The sequence below is a fragment of the Neoarius graeffei genome, chromosome 3 (assembly GCF_027579695.1).
Source record: "Neoarius graeffei isolate fNeoGra1 chromosome 3, fNeoGra1.pri, whole genome shotgun sequence".
NCBI lineage: Eukaryota > Metazoa > Chordata > Actinopteri > Siluriformes > Ariidae > Neoarius > Neoarius graeffei.
This window is the reverse complement of record NC_083571.1, coordinates 11,925,415-11,942,672: the sequence shown is the minus strand read 5'-3', so window position 1 is coordinate 11,942,672 and position 17,258 is coordinate 11,925,415. Positions and strand designations below refer to the sequence as shown.

The 17,258-nt window shown below is 38.8% G+C and overlaps 1 protein-coding gene across 1 annotated transcript; it reads right to left on the bottom strand.

The window, feature by feature from the left end:
• Window positions 1-8,940: 8,940 nt before the first annotated feature.
• Window positions 8,941-15,242, bottom strand: vgll2a (vestigial-like family member 2a). The gene is made up of 4 exons (XM_060915807.1): window positions 15,041-15,242; window positions 13,472-13,757; window positions 12,491-12,979; window positions 8,941-9,233 (listed from the first exon to the last, which is right to left on the bottom strand). The coding sequence occupies exons 1-4, from the start codon at window positions 15,152-15,154 to the stop codon at window positions 9,193-9,195; spliced, it is 930 nt and encodes a 309-aa protein (XP_060771790.1). The 5' UTR covers window positions 15,155-15,242; the 3' UTR covers window positions 8,941-9,192.
• Window positions 15,243-17,258: the final 2,016 nt, after the last annotated feature.

Sequence of the window (17,258 nt, the reverse complement as noted above, 5' to 3'; positions counted from 1 at the left end):
ACCATCACCATCACAACCACCATCACAACCACCAGCGACATTACAGAAATATGCTTTCTTTAAAATTTGTCTTCATACACCATCTGTGATATATAACCTAAGGCCTGTGTATTACACAACCATCGTCACAACCACAATCATCATCACAACCATCATAACAACCACCATCACAACCACATCGCCATCACAACCACCACCACAATCACTAACACAACCACCATCACCACTACCATCACAACTACCATCACCACTACAACCACCATCACAACCATCATCACCATCACAACCATCATAACAACTACCATCACAACCACATCGCCATCACAACCACCACCACAATCACAGCCACCATCACAATCACCAACACAACCACCATCACAACTACCATCACCATCACAACTACCATCACATCACAAACACCATCACCATCACAACCACCAGCGACATTACAGAAATATGCTTTCTTTAAAATTTGTCTTCATACACCATCTGTGATATATAACCTAAGGCCTGTGTATTACACATTTTATCTGTTTTTAAGACCTAAATGTGTTTTTTCCCATTTTTTATTTCTTTATGTAAAAAAGTACATATTTGCTATATACATTGCTATAGATTTACTTTAACTGTGAGACATCACCGGTTAGTCTGCTTTTTTCTTTAATATACTGAAGGGCTAATTACCCTGCAGATGTGTAGGAAATAAAATGACATCATGTTATTTTAGTCCATATTGTGCCATATATGTATTGGCTATTATGGTATCTGTAGAAAACAGTGAATATCCACAGAAATGGGAAATATTTTACTACATACCGATTTATGAGAACATTTATTAAATATAAAAGCCGTATAGAGCATGATAATAAAGTGGTTATGATTTAATCGGAGACGTTTTTGTGTTTTCTAACAGCTGGAGTCATTTTATTAATACAACAAGCCCTTGATATAGAGCCTTTATGTACACTGGTAATAACATACACAGGGAAGGTCACTATATGAAAAGGCGAAGGTTTCCAATGTTGCATGGAATCTTTCTTTTCATAAAAGTCTGTTCAGATGCTAAAGGCTGCCTCGTGTCAATGCCCAGTTAGGATTACTGAAAAAGATATGCACATCTAACTTATGCTCGTATAGTATAGAGTGGTGTGCAAAAGTCTTAGACACAGGCAAAGAAATGCTGTAGAGCAAAAATCATTTCAAAAATAATGAAATTAAATGTTTTTACCTGAAAGAAATACTATAAAGAGGAGCAGCAAACAGTAATAAAGGAAAAAACAATTCAATGTTTGGTGTGATGATGCTTATAATTAGGTATAATTAGTGCAGTTTTATAAGGAAATAAGCTGTAGGTTTTACTGAGTATCTTACAGAACCAGCCACAGTTCTCCTGGACACTTTGTCACACTTGCTTCGTAATTTTGCACCAAAACCCAGCAGCCTTCGCTATGGTTTTTTGTTTGAAAAGTAAATGTGGTATCTTGTGTAATATGCTGCTTTCTTTACTGACATGCAAACATTTTCCAATAAAATTTAATTTTGTGCTGGAAAACTAATGTTTGGAAATTTAAAATGTTATATACACTGCAACCGCGTGATCACAAACTCTTTTACTCCGAACTTTCGCATATAATGAACTAAGTTCGTGCCCCCTGCATTTAATGACAATGAGTCGGAGTCTTCAAAAAAACATCACTGAGCCATGTGCTCCTCTTTCCTTTAGAGACAAACAATAAGTAATCATCAAGTCTGCAGTCAAGTTAGCAATACGTCTTAACGCCATAAGGTATCGATCATTAACAATGATCAAGAACAGTGATCAATGACTTAAAAAAAATCCCTTAAAAGGAGTTCATTTTATGAGCTAAAAGCAGTTTTACTCGAGTCTTTACTCCGTAAGCATTTTTGTCATGGCTACTCGTAAATGTAACATTCTCTCTGTCGGAGACAAACTTCATATCCTGGACTGTCAAAATTCAATTTCAACTTTTAAAAGATCTCAGAGACTTCGTCCATAATTGCAATCAACATGACGGGCTGAAAAGAAAGATGTAGCAAGCAAATGACTTCGAGTGTGACTTATTTCCTTTACTTTGTAAATATGTAAGTGAATTAAGCACAAATATAAACAAGTGTTGCCAGGCAAAACAAGCCTCGCCCGGTAGCACTTATTATGAATATGAAGGAAGATTTCATGAAAAAAAATAGGTACCTTATGGGTCCATGTGGCTACTGCTTATAAATAAAATTGTTTTCTGATCCCATGTCCATACAGTAAATCTCATCTCATTATCTCTAGCCGCTTTATCCTTCTACAGGGTCGCAGGCAAGCTGGAGCCTATCCCAGCTGACTACGGGCGAAAGGCGGGGTACACCCTGGACAAGTCGCCAGGTCATCACAGGGCTGACACATAGACACAGACAACCATTCACACTCACATTCACACCTACGGTCAATTTAGAGTCACCAGTTAACCTAACCTGCATGTCTTTGGACTGTGGGGGAAACCGGAGCACCCGGAGGAAACCCACGCGGACAGGGGGAGAACATGCAAACTCCACACAGAAAGGCCCTCGCCGGCCACGGGGCTCGAACCCGGACCTTCTTGCTGTGAGGCGACAGCGCTAACCACTATACCACCATGCTGTCCCCCCCATACAGTAAATATAGCATATATATTTACTCTGAGGCAGTAGCCACAAAAATGAAGCATAATGCAAAAATGAACAATTTAAAAATCACAGAAGTAAAATATACGAAGTGTCTGTACTTTATATTATTCTACTCTTACTCTTACAGTTTTCGAAACTGAAACCTCTGAACCGAGGCTGACACACACACACTGTCGCCATTTCCTGAAAATGGCCCGGCGCTAGAGCTCAGTGGAACACACGTTCCCTCTGTAATAAGCATAAACACGTCTGAAAGCGATTTCTTTAGTCCATTTATTTTGAATAGTGAACCGAATTGTATACACTCACCGGCTATTTTAATCGGAACACATGTATGGGCATGCGCAGTGCGTGATCGTTACATTCTTACAGCCCGATGATATAGTGGCTAGCGTCTCTATGAGGCAGTAGCCACAACAAAAACGATTTTGACCTTTTTGGTGACCTTGATCAGATGACCCTTAAAATGTTGGAGGTTCTATTTGAAATCAATGCCCATCTATCCTGAAAGTTTCATGAAGATTGATCTAGCCGTTTTCCCGAAATATTGTTAACAAAAAAAACAAAGAAACCCGACCGAAAACAATACCTCGCCCCCTGGTGGACTCCATCCTGGGTGAAGTAATTAAACAGAGTTGATCTTGTTTTATGTAAGAGTGAGTGTTTGGCGCAACGAGTGGCTCAATTTCAGTATTACGAACTTTTCGGTATCACAAATTATTTGGACGCACAACAAGGAGTTCATTATAACGGGGTTGCAGTGTATATTACATGCATATATGCGTACACACACACTCACCGGCCACTTTAATAGGAACTTGTTCTTGATTCTAAGATCCCTGTTCTTGGCTGCAGGTCAAAGTCAAGTCAAAGTCCTTCCCGCGCCTACAGTACCTGGTATTCCTAGGCAGTCTCCCACTCAAGTACTAACCAGGCCCAACTCTGATGGTGGCGCATCGGGCGGCGCCGATCTCCGTTTCCGTAGCCCTCGGCCTCTTGCCTATTACATAGCTAGGGTTACAGTGGGGGGCTAGTCCTCTGGTAACCACGAGAGTTTAACTCCCCATGCACATCTGTATTGCAGCGTGCCTTGCCAGATGATAGTAGGTACCATTTTTATAATGGTCTTTGGTATGACCCGACCATGAATAGAACTCACGATCTCCCGATCGAGAGGCGGACACGCTACCACTAGGCCACTAGTCGGTTCTTGGCTGCAGGAGTGGAACCCAATTCTGCTGTTGCTTTTCTGCTGAGATGTTTTTCTGCTCACCACGGTTCTAAAGAGTGATTATATGAGCTACTATATCGTTCCTGGCCAAAAAGCTCAAACCAATCTGGCCATTTTCCTCTGACAACAAGACGTTTGTTTCCACCCACAGAACTGTCGCTCAATCAACTCGATGTTTTTTGTTTTTCGCACCATTCTGTCTGTGTAAACTCTAGAGACTGTTGTGTGTGAAAACCCCAGGAGATCAGCAGGTTCTGAAATACTCAAACCAGTCCATCTGGCTCAAACCAACACCCATGCCACAGTGAAAGAAAGTCACACTTCACTGTGAGATCACAATTTTTCCCATTCTGATGTTTGAACACTCTGAACATTAACTGAAGCTCGATTAGATAACTGCATAAAACAGCAGGTGTTTTGTATGGGTGTTCCTATACACGCCTAAGACTTTTGCACAGTGCTGCTTGGCGTAAAAGATCTAATCTACTTTAAAAATAGAAAACGTCTCCGCACTGTTTTAAATGCAAATTATTTTGTGTTTTCAAATAAATAGTCTACTTTTGGAGCATTTAGAGCAGTGTGCATGCACATCAACTACTTTTCTTTATGTTAATACTGAAACTAGACAGTAACGGTTGCGTGTCTGACACAGTTCCACTCTGTTAGCATGAAGACAGACGGTATAGATAAAGCAGATCTACACTGAATTCTCCTCAGTAAGGAAAAATACTTTACAAGGTAATATATTAATATGTTCAAATACACCACTGGGACTCGTCACACTGATCACATGGGCTGCGTTTACATGCAGAGATTTACATCAATCCTGATTGATCTGTTTCCTGCATTGACCCTAAAGGCACATAATCTAAACCACCTCCTGAACCAGTATGAGGACAGGAGACATTTAGCATCGTTGAGCTGAAATTAAATCAGAAAAAAAAAAATCTTGTTTTTTACACATCACTCTCAGGTAAGGAAACCAGGTTTGCGTCACACTTACTTCGAGATAGTATTTACACACCTCTTGGCTGCTTCGTATTCTTTTCTAAATCTTATATCGAAACAATTTGTTGAAATCAAATTCGACAACTTTTTGCTTTTTAATGAGTTAAATTCACAGGATACAGTGGTGCTTGAAAGTTTATGAACCCTTTAGAATTTTCTATATTTCTGCATAAATATGACCTAAAACATCATCAGATTTTCACACAAGTCCTAAAAGTAGATCAAGAGAACCCAGTTAAACAAATGAGACAAAAATATTATACTTGGTCATTTATTTATTGAGGAAAATGATCCAATATTACATATCTGTGAGTGACAAAAGTATGTGAACCTCTAGGATTAGCAGTTAATTTGAAGGTGAAATTAGAGTCAGGTGTTTTCAATCAATGGGATGACAATCAGGTGTGAGTGGGCACCCTGTTTTATTTAAAGAACAGTGATCTATCAGAGTCTGATCTTCACAACACATGTTTGTGGAAGTGTATCATGGCACAAACAAAGGAGATTTCTGAGGACCTCAGAAAAAGCGTTGTTGATGCTCATCAGGCTGGAAAAGGTTACAAAACCATCTCTAAAGCGTTTGGACTCCACCAATCCACAGTCAGACAGATTGTGTACAAATGGAGGAAATTCAAGACCATTGTTACCCTCCCCAGGAGTGGGCGACCAACAAAGATCACTCCAAGAGCAAGGTGTGTAATAGTCGGCAAGGCCACAAAGGACCCCAGGGTAATTTCTAAGCAACTGAAGGCCTCTCTCACATTGGCTAATGTTAATGTTCATGAGTCCACCATCAGGAGAACACTGAACAACAATGGTGTGCATGGCAGGGTTGCAAGGAGAAAGCCACTGCTCTCCAAAAAGAACATTGCTGCTCGTCTGCAGTTTGCTAAAGATCACGTGGACAAGCCAGAAGGCTATTGGAAAAATGTTTTGTGGACAGATGACAGCAAAATAGAACTTTTTGGTTTAAATGAGAAGCGTTATGTTTGGAGAAAGGAAAACACTGCATTCCAGCATAAGAACCTTATCCCATCTGTGAAACATGATGGTGGTATTATCATGGTTTGGGCCTGTTTTGCTGCATCTGGGCCAGGACGGCTTGCCATCATTGATGGAACAATGAATTCTGAATTATACCAGCAAATTCTAAAGGAAAATGTCAGGACATCTGTCCATGAACTGAATCTCAAGAGAAGGTGAGTCATGCAGCAAGACAACGACCCTAAGCACACAAGTCGTTCTACCAAAGAATGGTTAAAGAAGAATAAAGTTAATGTTTTGGAATGGCCAAGTCAAAGTCCTGACCTTAATCCAATGGAAATGTTGTGGAAGGACCTGAAGTGAGCAGTTCATGTGAGGAAACCCACCAACATCCCAGAGTTGAAGCTGTTCTGTACGGAGGAACGGGCTAAAATTCCTCCAAGCCGGTGTGCAGGACTGATCGACAGTTACTGCAAACGTTTAGTTGCAGTTATTGCTGCACAAGGGGGTCACACCAGATACTGAAAGCAAAGGTTCACATACTTTGGCACTCACAGATGTGTAATATTGGATAATTTTCCTCAATAAATAAATGACCAAGTATAATATTTTTGTCTCATTTGTTTAACTGGGTTCTCTTTATCTACTTTTAGGACTTGTGTGAAAATCTGATGATGTTTTAGGTCATATTTATGCAGAAATATAGAAAATTCTAAAGGGTTCACAAACTTTCAAGCACCACTGTATATATAACACTTATTCCATGAAATCAATTTGTACATGAGTTGGCTATAAGCCATGTATGATGAGATTGAGTGGAATAACTGTTTTATTCTACCACATTCACTGGATTTGGAGAAACATTTATATTTTTATTTTTTCAAAAATTCGATAAATAAAAACTTTATCTAAAACCTCAGACAAAATCATTTCTGCTTCGAATGTAAACAAACTGGTGAAATGACAGGATTAATTTGTGAAAAATACTGTAATAATAATAATAATAATAATTCTTGAAAAATAAAACAAGATACGTTCTTACCATCAAATATTTCCATTCCATATTTTACTGCTTTTTTTTTTTAGTATTTTTTGTGGTTTTGTTTTTGAGTTGAGTTTTTATTTCGTCCTTGGTTGGTTCAGCAACACGATCTGCCATTTCTTCCCCTCTACTCACGGTATATGAGCTGATATCCTAGTCGTAAAGTAGCCAATCAGAGCGCCCGATTGCTCATATCCAGTGAATGTGGATAGAATAAATGCCAATATACAGTCGTGTGCAAAAGTCTTCGGCCATCTATTTTTTTTCATACAAACTTTGTGATCGATTTCTCTTTTATTACTTCTACATTATCGAGTCACAAAAACATTTTAGAGTTCCAAATGTTCGTATTTGAGCATGAAATTAAATGTTACAGAAAAAAAGCTTGTATCTGAGCAGTATACTATATAAGAGACGACTTTTCAGATTAAAAAAGAAAACATAATGAAGGCTACTGGGTTTTGGTGCAAAATGAAGAAGCGAGTGTGACAGTCAAAGTGTTCAGAAGAACTGTGGCTGGTTCTGGAAGATGCTCAGTAAAACCTACAGCTCATTTCCTTATCAAACTGCACTCATTGTACCTGAGACTACTTTTTTTTTCTTTAAATCAAAGGGTCGTCTCGCACCAAATACTGACTTTGTTATATTGATTTATTATGGCTTACTGTCTACAGTATTTTTTTAATGTTAAAACATTTCCTTTCATTATTTTTAAGCCATTTTTGGTTGACATCATTTCTTTCCATGTGCCTAAGACTTTTGCACAGGACTGTATGCCTATGGCCGGAAATGATCATCACAGTCTTGTGGACTGTATCCAATTTCGAAAAAAAACAAATGAATTAAAAAATGAAAGCTGAACAACTTGGTGTTGTTTATTTGTCATCGTTGATTTGCGTATTGATTTTTTCAAATCATGGTCATTGATTTATATTAAACACTGTACGGTACAGTATACAGTACAGTGAGGGCTGAGATCTGGCCTGAAAATGCTCGTATGTTGTATTCCTTTCTGATTTACGACAATATTTTTCATTACAAATGATATTGTCAGCAACAACTGGAGTGATGTCTAAGTCTTCAAGAAATATTCGTATGACCTTCAGGATCGGGCCGTCGTCTGAACACGTGATCTAACAGAAAGGATAATATTCGAGGAAAATCTGATCTTTTGTGATTGAGATCACAAGTTTGCTCAAGTATTTCGGTTGTTACCTAGAAACAAGCCACGATTCAGGATGATGAGGATTTTGTCCAGTTTAAAAAATAATAATAATAAAAAAAATCCCAGATTTTTCACGTTCTCGACTTTGCAACTTTAATATAATGTTATAAAAAGCCAAACTGGCACAAATAATAATCTTTACAGCACAAATCAGGCTAAAAGCAGTGAGTCGAGAGCCTTATCGCTATTCTAGCTCTATACAAGTCCACAGCAGGAATGAAACTGCGTTTCATTCTTCACGGTCTTGGATATGAAATCTATAAAATCTTTTTTTATATTTGGAAATTCTTGGGCTGCATGTAAACGTAGCTACTGAGGCAGTGATGACTGAAATCCGAACAGCAGGTTTTTGGCAGTGTGTTCACAGCAAAGAGCCGACTTCACATTCAGACACATGAAGTATATACAGCAACACTGAGACAGTGTGTGTGTGTATGTGTGTCCATTTGCTGGCACGTCCTCATGTGTCAACTCTTCCCCTTGTTTATCCTTAACTCACAAACCACTTGTTTCCACGCGGGTGTGTTCAACAAAACACTCTTTTTATTTAAAAAAAAATCCCGGACTGAGAAGCAGCGCAGCGCAGCACGACGCTGCGATTGTGTGTGTCCACTGAGCTTCGAGCCAGTTGTCGATGACAGCTGTTGAGAGCAATATAGATAGAGTCAAGTGGCTTCAAATAGCCTCCGGTCTCTTCTGTAATATACAACAAAGAATGCTGCTCTCTCATCAGTCTCTCGTTTCTAATAAAAAAAAAGTTGCAATAAGACCCTGTCCTGTCTTTGACGCTGGCCGTGGTCCCTGTTATGAAGGACGTTCTGATGATCACGTCTGACGTTTCGGTTCTCACGCATCCCAGAATGAAGCGCTTGTTCTTCTTTTCTATTTCTCTTGGACGCTTTGGAGAGAACAGCTGCCGGTCACACCACCAGCATGTATTTCTGGAAGGCCGTTTCTCCATCGAGTCTCTCTCTCTCCGCTCTGAAAGGGGCTGCCAGAGCCTTTGGGTTTATCCACTGCAGTGCCATTTCAGCTCAGGATGCCCCCGCTGCAGAGCGTGTAGCGCCGAGCTGCAAGTGAGATCACAATCTGTTACAGGGAAGAAGAAAAAAAAAAGACAAGCCTGCAGCGGCCTAAGCGCAAGGCACAGAAAGACAGAGATCAGCCGAGGCTGGAGCGGGCAGGCAGGCAGGCAGGCAGGCCACTAAAACCAGTACAAGTCCTTGCTTTTATCCTGGTTTTGCAGACCTGAGAGAAAAAGTAAGACAAGAAGAAAAAAAAAGGAGGGTAAGAAAAGTGAAGAAGGAAAAGAGGAAACAAACAAGCTGTGAAGCAAGAAAGTGAGAAAATCAGGCTGTAAAGCAAGGCTGAGAAACACATTCACACACTTCTTCAGAAAAGGATTGCCAAATAACACAAGTTCAATGTCTAAGTTCGATGTCGGATTCAAAACAAATACTTCAACGTCTGTGAGGAACAAAAGGAATTATCAATCGGAATCCATATCCGTATTTCTCTCAAGCCGCTTTGAGTAATGTTCATTGTTTAAAGTGTCATATCAGTAACGTTGAATTGAATTGAATCTACAGTACTGTTCAAAAGTCTTAAGCACCCTGTTGTTTTTTTCATACAAATTTTATTATAGATTTTTATTTTATGACTTCTATATGATCGAGTCAAAACATCACAAAAATATTTTCGAGTTCCAAACATTCGTTTTTTTTTCCAGCAGAAAATTAAATGTCACAGAGAGAGAGAGAGAAAAAAAAAAGTTTGTATCTGAGCAGCATATTCCATAAGAGAGCACTTTTCAGATTAAAAAAGAAAGCATAATGAAGGCTACCGGGTTTTGGTGCAAATTTAAGAAGCAAGAACTGTGGCTGGTTCTGTAAGATGCTCAGTAAAACCGACAGCTCATTTCCTTATTGTACCTGAGACTACAATTTAAAACATTTATTTACTTATTTATTTTTAAAGCAAAGGGAATTTTGTCTCACAGCAAATATTGACTTTGTTTCATTTATTATGGCTTACTGATTACTGTTTATAGTATATTTTTATGTTGAAACATTTCATTTCATTATTTTAAGCCATTTTTGGTCTCCAGCATTTCTTTACATACATGTGCCTAAGACTTTTGCACAGCACTGTATATTTCTTTTATATAAATATATTTGCATTTATTCTATCAACATTCACTGCATATAAGCAATCGCACACTCTGATTGGCTACTCTACTACTAGGATATCAGCTCATATACCGTGAGTAGAAGAAAACAAAATGGCAGAGCGTCTTGCTGAACCAACCGAGGATGAAATAAAAACTCTACTCGAAAACAAAACCATAAAAAATATCAAAGTATTTGATGGTAAGAATGTGTCTTTTTTTTTCAAGAATTATTATTATAATAGCGTTTTTCACAAATTGCTCCGGTCATTTCACCAGTTTGTTTACATTCTAAGCGGAAATTATTTTGTCGGATGTTTGGTGTAAAGTTTTTGTTTATCGAATTTGCAAAAAATAAAAATAAAAATGTTCTGTTTCTCAAAATCCAGTGAATGTGGATAGAATAAAACAGTTATTCAATTCAATCTCGTTGTACATGGCTTATAGCCGACTCGGTGCTACGCGCCTCGTCAGCTATCAGCTCATGTACGACTCGATTTTGTGGAATAACTGTTAAATGTATTCTTTAGGATTTGAATCGTCTATGAATCACAAGATGCATATCGCAAAGAATGCAGGGTCTGAAGATTAGGTGAAAGGAATAATAATAATAATAATAATAATAATAATATATAAAATACAAAAAAATGAACAAAATTCCCCAAAATTTATAATAAAAGTAAGTCTAAGAGCTGTTGTTGAATCTTTATAAACTGTATATATTTTCTTCTTATGCATATAAGTATAATATCTCAAGCAAAGCAAAAATCTGCATGGTTTCATGCACATATGTGACATTTTATTTTCTTTTTTAAGACCACTGTGAAGAATTTATAACTAAAGTGTCCTTCTAGAGATGGGACTCCTTTTTCCGACGGAAGAATCTGTGCTCCCAGTGCAGTCGTGTTTCTCCGATGCTGCAGGAATACAACAAAACCTTCAAACAATGCAAGAAACTAGTTGTATTATCTTACTCTGGTGATGGAAAGTTAAATAAAATGCAATCTGACTTCCTCTCTGGTCTTAAACCTTTATTGTTTTGGTGCAACAGGAGAATATTTCCTGTATTTGTATTTTAACTCTTTACCCCTTAAAGCAGTTGCTACAGCCACCCTTGTATATGTATATACTGTTCACCCTTAGAACATATTTACAAGAAAAAAAGTCTAAAGACAAGGTTTTGACAAGGTTTTAGACAAGGCGTCATATGTCGTCATTATGGGATATACACGGGGTCGTCATATGTTGTCATTAAGGGATATACACGGGGTCGTCATATGTTGTCATTAAGGGGTAAAGAGTTAATACTTATACAGTCTTATGTATGAGTTTGGAGTACACAGTTTTCCATCTTGTTTGATCGGGAAAGTAAAATGTGGTGAAATTCTTCTTGGCAGAAGCAGCAGATGGAGATTAGGTTGAAAAATGCTGAAGTGTTCCTTTAAAATGTTATGAACAAAGAACTATCTTTTACTGTATTATGTTCTTGATACTTGAGCAAGTTAAAATGTCTTAAAGATTATATCTCTAGTATATTGAACAGTTATTCCACAAAATCGAGTCGTACATGAGCTGATAGCCGACGAGGCGCGTAGCACCGAGTTGGCTATAAGCCGTGTACGATGAGATTGAGTGGAATAACTGTTTTATTCTATCCACATTCACTGGATTTTGAGAAACAGAGCATTTTTATTTATGTTTTGCAAATTTGATAAATAAAAACTTTTCTACAAAACATCCGACAATCATTTCCGCTTAGAATGTAAACAAACCGGCGAAATGATGAGCAATTTGTGAAAAATGCTATAATAATAATTCTTGAAAATTTAAAGATACATTCTTACCATCAAATACTTTCATTCCATATTTTGTTGCTTTTTTTCCTATTTTTGGGGGTTTTGTTTTCAAGTAGAGTTTAATTTCATCCTCGGTTGGTTCAGCGACACACGCCGTCATTTTGCTTTTCTCTACTCATGGTATATGAGCTGATATATGAGCCTAGTAGTAGAGTAGCCAATCAGAGCGCATGATTGCTCATATCCAGTGAATGTGGGTAGAATAATGTAAAATATTTCACAAATTTGCTCTAAATATTCATTGTGAGAAATTCCTCATTCAAATTTTTAAAAAATTTTATAGCTGAGAATTATAGTTTCTTACCTGCATCGACATTCAGGCTGAGACTCTGTCCCATATCGGATCCCGTCCCAGTGAAAGCACCGGTCCATGCTGTGCTGGCTGGATCGCCCTTGCTGATGTCACAAGGTGAGGGTCCGGGAGCGGGCACCGTGGCTGGGGGCAGTCTGTGAGACCGCACCGAGGGCACTAGGAGAGAGCTGTAGCGTGGGTCGAAGTGCGTCCCGTACACCTCGTGCACCGAGGGCCGAGAATAAGCCGAGCTCTGAGCGCTGATGGAGCCCCCGAGTGGGTACGGATGATGGTGGTGGTGGTGTGTCGGGTGCCAGGACTCCGGTGTCGCCTGGTGGAGGTGGCTGTGTAACGAGGCACTTGAGTACGGGTCAGCAGGGAAGGGCAGGTCGCTGTGGGACGTGCTCAGAGCACTGCTTAAAGACGCCGTGACTGACGGTTGGTACGCGCTGTTCCAGAAGGACGGAGGGAAACTGCGCTGGCTCATTGGGAATGATCCGTCTGGAGAAAGTGAGGTGGACAGATTTCATGTCATATCACATAAATATGCATTGTAAACATTAACATGAGATCTTGATGATATTTTTAATTATCAATTGTGAGAATAAAGATAAAATGATGTTGATGATGAAGATGCATACATAAAATGTTGAACAGAAATTCTTTCGGTTCAAAAATTCAATAGCTCACAAGCTCCAAGTGTGTGCTTATTTGTTTTGTTGTATGTTTCAAGAAAGACAATTTTTTTGTCCTCCTTCAATTCTTCATTCTGTTTTCTGTTGATCTAAAACGATAACGTGATCACCTTCAACAAAACTACATCAGCTGATGATTTCAAATCATTATCATGCAACTAGGATCATCTTAGCTTTCAGCTCTTATCATGCAGCGCTCACTCACATACACTGACTTTTTTTTTTCCCCAAAAAATACTCAACGAGAATATTCCTGAGCGTTGCAAAGTGACTTCGCGACAAGAACATCATCGCGCACCTTTCCAGGACGCGGCCCCTTGTGCGGTTTTGTTGCCGCTGGCTGACGCAGGGCCGTAGCTGCTGGTTTGGCTCAGGGCACGGCTGAAGTGTTCGTCCACCACTGAGCTGATGTCTCCCTGGAAGTAGGTGAAGAGGACACATCGTGAGCTGATATACTCAGCCTCAGGCGGCTGCTCCTTCTCCGGTGTGCAGTCCTCCTCCTTTATAGAGGGTGCAGGATGGCTGGAGAACGAGTTCCCTCCACTTACGGGTTCTTCTTGCATTTTGGAATAAAAAGCCAATTTCTGAAACAAGATAAATGTTACCACTTAAAGGACTTTTTAAATTATTATTATTATTATTATTATATGGGCTTGGATACGAGCTTTTGAGTTAGCTATATTCTTTAACCCTCTACTGGATCTCATTCATACATTCGAAAAGGATAACTTTAAAACCATTACAACAATTATACGGTTACACTGAAAAAAACCAACAAACCTTTCTCTAAAAAAAAAAAAAAAACGTGATTTGTTCACTCCAGCTGCATGCGTGTTGCGTGAGCTCTCGGAGATTGAACGATTTGCACGCGTGTGCACATGTGAAAGGTTTTCAGAAAATGCGAAATCTTTACGAGCGAGGAACGTGGTTTGATTTCACATCCTACTGTATATCTCTATTTCATCTTTCACCAAGCCGTCGTTACTGTATTTTTACTTTAAACAGCAAAAACAAACAAAAAAACAAAACAGCAGCATGCAGAGAAATACTCTAAGTGGTTCATGTGAGAAGACTAAAAACCAAAGCAACACAATATTCCCAGGGAAAGGAAACCAGTATGCACGTGTGTGTATTCCAGGTTGCTTTTTAAGGCGACTGATTTTGATATGATTTTATTTTAATATGAATTATGGTTTACATTTAAAAAAAAAATATATATACACACATATATATATATATATATATATATATATATATATATATATATATATATATACACATCTGTGCAGGGTGAACAGTTTAATTTGCTGAAATAGTGTTGTGTAATACCTCAAAATATGACCGAAAGCACCTTTACTGTATACTGTATACGGAGTATATAAATATTTTATAGGTGTATAAGCAGTTTAGATTAATTTATATATTGGTTATTTGGAGTATTGACAGCTTTTAGTTCTGACAGCTTCAGAAACACTTTGCTTGCACAGCTCATGTCCAAAAGGTGGAGTTTTTAAGGGAAACTTTGCGTCATAGATGTGTTTTTTACTACATCTATCTATCTATCTATCTATCTATCTATCTATCTATCTATCTATCTATCTATCTATCTATCTATCTATCCTTCTTCGATTCCTGGACAGCCCCTGCCAAGTTTACACCACACTGTTTTTAAATCTCCATAACAGCCTGCTTTGTTTCATGTTTTAAAAAACACTGTCATTATTTTATTTGTCATTTTATTTACTTTTTATCCTTTTCTGTCTACTCTATTGCACCAGCATGCAAACTATACTATATCCACATATGGAAAGCTCGCGCACAGGCTACTCCAGGAAATTTCTTGCATCTAACTAGTTGTGAAACGTACCTGGTGGTGAGGATGAGGGTGAGGATGAGGATGATGATGGTACGGGCTGTAAGTTGGAGTGAAGTAAGGCTGAGGCGGTGCGTACACTTGGTACATGACATCCAAGCAGCTCATGGCGGAAAAAAAAAAAGGGAGACAATGTTGTCAAGTAGAAGATTTTAACAGCATCAAGTCACTGGAGATAAAACGAGGTTCTGGAGCGAAGAAAGGAGTGAGAGTGAGGAATAAGGGTCCCCGGTCCGAGGCGCGTGCGCGCGTGTAGCTCTCCGTGTGTGTGTGCGCGCACGCGACGTGTGGAAGAGGGTCTCTTTCTCTCTCTCTCTCTCTCTCTCTCTGTGTCTCACACACACACACACACACCACCCCGGCACGCGCGGTCCTAATATCCTTTCTAGCCTTTATATACAGCAGGAGTGTTTATATACACAGCACTTAAGCATTTTGTGCATAAGAGCCATTCCACCGAATCGGTGCCATTTCCGTCCCTAGAAAATTCTATGTATAAATGCACATAAAAATGTACTCTAAAATTACGCAGAATGTCCTGCACATTGATCTGATTTCAAATTTAGGATATATAATTGTAAGGATTAATAAAAAAAAAAACTACCTAAAACACTGAAAAATAGCATGTGTTACCTGTCCCCGCACTCTAACTTTATACTTAGAAATATTATGATTAAAATCCTTCAGAAACAGTATTTCTTTTGCACTGTTGTGTGACCCCATATCCTATCCATGGTTTAAATCTATTTTTTTTCATAAGAAATCCACAATATCTTAGTTAAAATACACATTTTAGTCGTGTCCCTGGGTTTTCACTCAGTCCTGTTACACAAACATATTGCCCCATCTGACAAATTTGGAACATTCCATAAATCACATGCTCAACAGGAAGTTACATCAGTTGTGTCTTCTGAAGGCCATGGGAAGACCAAAAGTTAGTTCTCTCATTTACTTTTCTGTATATTTGATACTTTTTTAACTTTGAGATGATATTTGTTTATTTTAAAAATACAGATTTTTGATAAATCACTAGAATGTGCTAAGTGTGGTCATGCTATTAGCGATGACGCCATGTGGCTTAATTCCATGTATTAGCTAATCCTAGGCTAAAAACTCAGTCCTGTTACTTTCAGTCCTGTTACTCATATAAAGAGTATGCAGCCATCTTTGACTTCCAAACCTTGTAAAAAAATAAATAACATAGCCTGAGGTTGACCAATACACATTTTGAATAGTTAAATATGTGTGTTATTATAATCAGTGTTGAAAAGATATAACAAATTAAGTTTAATTTGGGAGTGGTACAACAAGCAAATGGCACCCATTTGGTAGAATGTCCTATAAATTATTTTTCTTACACACACCTCTATATTCCACTTTTTCAAAACACAAACTTGGAGCACAAAACATTATTGAACATCTTCTGAAAATTTGCGTGTTTTTTTCATAAATTTAAATCATATTTATGGCCAAAAATTATACATATAGACACCTGTCCTGACCATGTGGTTCTTCCTCAAACTGTTGCACATACAGAATGTCTTTGTACACTGCAGCATTACAATTTCTCTTCATTGGAACTAAGAAGCCCAAACCTGTTCCAGCACGACAATGTTCCCATGCACAAAGCACACAGGAGCACTGCACCATGAAGACATGGTGTGTGAAGGTGGGATTGGACTGGAAGAACTCCAGTGTCCTGCACAGATTGCCTGACTGAACTCAACCCCACTTTGGGATGAACTGGAACACCAGCTACACCCCAGACCTCCTCACATCTCCTCAACATCAGTGCCTGATCTCACGAAAGCTCTTGTGGCTGAATGAACACAAATCCCCACAGCCACGCCCCAAAATTTAGTGGAAGGATTTTGCAGAAGAGTGGAGTTTATTATCACAGCAAACTGAGGGGACTAAATCCAGAACGGGATGTTCAACAAACAAATGGGTGTGATAGTCCCATACCGTCCACATACTTTTGGCCATACAGTGTATCTTCGCAAGTAAAGATCTCATCTCATTAGCTCTAGCTGCTTTATCCTGTTCTACAGGGTCTCAGGCAAGCTGGAGCCTATCCCAGCTGACTACGGGCGAAAGGTGGGGTACACCCTGGACAAGTCACCAGGTCATCACAGGGCTGACACATAGACACAGACAACCATTCACACTCACATTCACACCTACAGTCAATTTAGAGTCACCAGTTAACCTA